The sequence below is a fragment of the Palaemon carinicauda genome, chromosome 8 (assembly GCF_036898095.1).
Source record: "Palaemon carinicauda isolate YSFRI2023 chromosome 8, ASM3689809v2, whole genome shotgun sequence".
Taxonomy (NCBI): Eukaryota; Metazoa; Arthropoda; class Malacostraca; order Decapoda; family Palaemonidae; genus Palaemon; species Palaemon carinicauda.
In genome coordinates this window covers 40923513-40927207 of record NC_090732.1, presented here as the reverse complement: position 1 = coordinate 40927207, position 3695 = coordinate 40923513, and the positions used below count along the sequence as shown (strand labels likewise).

Genomic DNA, 3695 nt, shown 5'->3' with positions numbered 1-3695 from the left:
ATTCCTGAATTCGACAGGAATATGTATGGGGACTTGTCATAAATTTATTATATCTCTTAATAGCTCAGTTGGTAGAGTCCTCGCAGGCATGGTTTTCGGCCAAATATGAGAGAAATTCCTCTCACAACGATTTAACATAACATTTTTGTGTGTACATCTGTATAACCATAATATTCCTCTTACCGTAAGGTTATTAGTATTGCGTGTTCATACAGGTTATTGATTGGTTTATAATTGAGAATTTTCGTTTGTCTGGAAATTGGCAAACAGGAATTATGTTATTGCATTTGTGTGTTTATTCATGGAAACAAAATTTGCATGTCCTCGTATTTTGTAGAAATATGTTCTTTGTTGAATATTATGATAAGAGTTAAAGAACCACATCTTACGAGAGAATGACACTCTTACATTATTGTTTGTTTCATGCATGACAATGGTTTTAGTATGTTGCATTTTACGTATGGTTAATCACCGTAAAATATGCTTACAAAACGTTAATAGATGTTTTAGTTTTAATAATATTCTTTTATGGACTTCTAGCGAATGTGTTGTGCAGCGTGTGGAAGTAGTTGAAGGTGGTACTAACTTGTTTACATCTCGCCAGAGAATCCATTAGTTGAGGACAGCGAGGGCAATGTTCGCCCTATGATTCACCTAGTTTGCGCTCCTCCATAGATGTATGGACGTGACAGTACCCATGATCATATTTGTCACACACCACCAACTAGCTAATTACATTTAAAAAATGTGTTTAAAATTGCATACTGTGAGTTTTGATATTGTTTTTATATTGAACTTTGAATTTTCTTCAAGGTTTTTTGTGTTACTGTATAAGACTAGAAGTGGTGATTTACCCTTATTCTTTTAACATTGCCGTAATTTTGTTTAAGTGCCATTGCCTTATAAATCCCTCGAGTGTGTCTTTGCATAATCACTCATTTATGTAAAATTTAACCTTTAGCTATTAAAGTAAGTTTGACAGCAATTTAACAAGTGCGTTTCGATATCCTGCATTAATTTATATTGTTGTTTTAATATATAGTTAGTAATTAAGAATTGACCTGATACTTACTTAACATCAAGGTGTTCATACTAAGAAGTATGTGCAACTTATAGAAAACGAGACTACAACTACGGTCCTCTAAGGTCAAAATATCTACCAGTGAATACTCCCGAGAGAGAGAGAGAGAGAGAGAGAGAGAGAGAGAGAGAGAGAGAGAGAGAGAGAGAGAGAGAGAGAGAGAGGGAAAACAAACTTGTCTCGTTGTATCCTATTGAAACTTATGAGCTGAGTTCATGTCAGTAGGGACTGTTCAGTAGATGAAAGGACTTAGAGTGTAGTCCTATTGTTGAGAGTTACATGACTGTAGTACTACTGAATATCGGTTATACTAATTAATGGTTTATTGGGGGAGAGAAATCTCCCGTTATTCCTTGGAAGCCGTAAAGGGAGCAGTGGTAGTTGCTACGAAAAGACTTTTGTAGCGGCTTTATAGTCAGTAACAACATTAAGTATACAGTCCACTTTATCCATCATTTTTTTCACCACAGCTTTTTACCCTCTTTTGGTCCTTCGAACCGGATAATATAAGAATCAACGTAAGAGTATTAGTTATCGATGTTTTAAGTACTCGGAATACTGAACACATTATTTTGGACTTTTTTTAACTTTGAATCAGATCGATCTATATCATCATTGCTTAATTGTTGCATTGTTAAGTATTTTGATCTTATGCGAAGAGTTTTACACTGGCACATAATTTTTTGAGTAACCACTCACACCCACACGACATCCCGAGGTAATAGAACGGTAACCAGGAGAGTGTCATTCTCATTCTGTTTTTGAAGTAGATGTGGTTCATGGTTCACAAGCAGTGTATTGAGATGTAACGAGACGACGAGTAATTTTTCCTTCTCATTGCAAATTGAATTTTTTATGAGTTCTTTAATGATTTGTGTAGATCATAGTTATTGACAGAAGTGTTTTACTTTTGTGCATTTATGTTTTAAGCAGTGTTGTCTACTCCAATGTATTAAAGAGTAAATTTTTGACAGAAGTGTTTTACTTCTGAGTATTTGTGTTTGAGCAGTGTTCACTACTTTAACGTTTTGAACAGCAAGTTTTGACAGGTGTTTTACTTCTTTGTACACTTGTTTTAGCAGTGTTGTCTACTTCAATGTTTTGATGAGTAAGTTGTTAATGGAAGTGTTTTACTTCTGTTTTAAGCAGTGTCATCTACTTCGACGAGTAAGTTGTTGATAGAAGTGTTTTACTTCTATTTTAAGCAGTTGTCTACCTTAATGTTTTGAAGATTTACTTTGTCATTATTGACATTATTATTGATTTTTGCAAGTGATTTTGACTTGAATATTTTTTCACCATGTCTACCGAAGAGCGAAGTAAGGAATCAATTCTGATTGAGGTTGCTCTACGTCGTATTAAAAATCTACTAGAGGAAATACCATGTATGGAACGGTCGCCTCTCCATTATATTGAATCGCAACAGAAAGCCCTAAATGAAGCGTCTAGTTCACTTAAGTCAGCATCAACTGAATATTATAAAGAAATAAAAGGGCAGACCTTCATTGACGCAGTAGAGCAGACCGAGGATTTCCTCAATGCCGCACGACGTGGAATCACTAAACTTGGGGATAGGTAAAAGAAACCCAGCCCTACCATTCCACCACCTAATCTTCCTCAAATTACAATACCCATTTATGATGGTAAAATACAACAATGGACTCTGTTTTGGAATATGTTCAAAGCATCTGTTCATGATAGGGATGATGTGAACGATATTATCAAGTTTACCATGTTGATTAGTTATCTTAGAGGTAATGCACGCGATGCCATTGAAGGAATATCTTTAACAGCGGATAATTACGCTGTGGCAATCAAGACACTAGAAGATCACTTTTCCAATGACGATTTAGTAGAACAAAACTTAAGACGGCAATTGATTAATTTGCCACATCCTAAACATGATGCAAAACAATTAAGGGATTTCCTTACGAAATGGAATAATATCACTGGACAGTTAGAAACTCTAATGGGTAAACCTACTGGCGATCCTCTTGAAGGGGAAATTATCCTCAAATGCTTGCCCGATGAAACCTTGATATAGTTACAAAAAAGGTATAATACCTGTATACTTAGTGTGCGTCAATTGAAGGAGGGCATTGCGAGATTAAGTTAAGTTTTATGTCCTAATAGAATGACTGACAGTACATCATCACAATCAAACACTGTTAAGGGCAGCCCCTACCGCAACAAGGATTCGAAAAACGAACGTCAGGCCCATTTGCCTAATGGTGCTTTCAGAACTAACGTTCAAGCCACTCCTAGGAAACACACTTTGTGTTGTTGCTTTTGTCAAGGTGAACACAGCGGAAAAGTCTGTATGAAATATGCTACTTTTAGAGTCTAGAAAAGCACGTATTTATGAATTACAATTATGTTTTGGTTGTTTGAGAAAGGGTCATCGTTCATTTGAGTGTACTAGTAAGTCCAATTGTTTCAAGAGTAACGGTAAACATCATACATTCTTATGTGTCAGATTAATGCCTGATCCTACTAGTGTTAACGTAAATTCGTCTCGGAAACAATCTGGCACTAGATCAGACCCTAGTAGAGTAGATAATAACCTTGTAGTAACTGTTCTATCGCAACCTAGTTCCAGCACTAAACAGCAAGC

The 3695-nt window shown here is 35.8% G+C and overlaps 1 protein-coding gene across 1 annotated transcript; it reads left to right on the top strand.

The window, feature by feature from the left end:
• The first annotated feature begins 2756 nt into the window (after positions 1-2756).
• LOC137645192 (uncharacterized) lies at positions 2757-3125 on the top strand. The gene has a single exon (XM_068378015.1). The coding sequence runs from the start codon at positions 2757-2759 to the stop codon at positions 3123-3125; it is 369 nt and encodes a 122-aa protein (XP_068234116.1).
• The last annotated feature ends 570 nt before the right edge of the window (positions 3126-3695 follow it).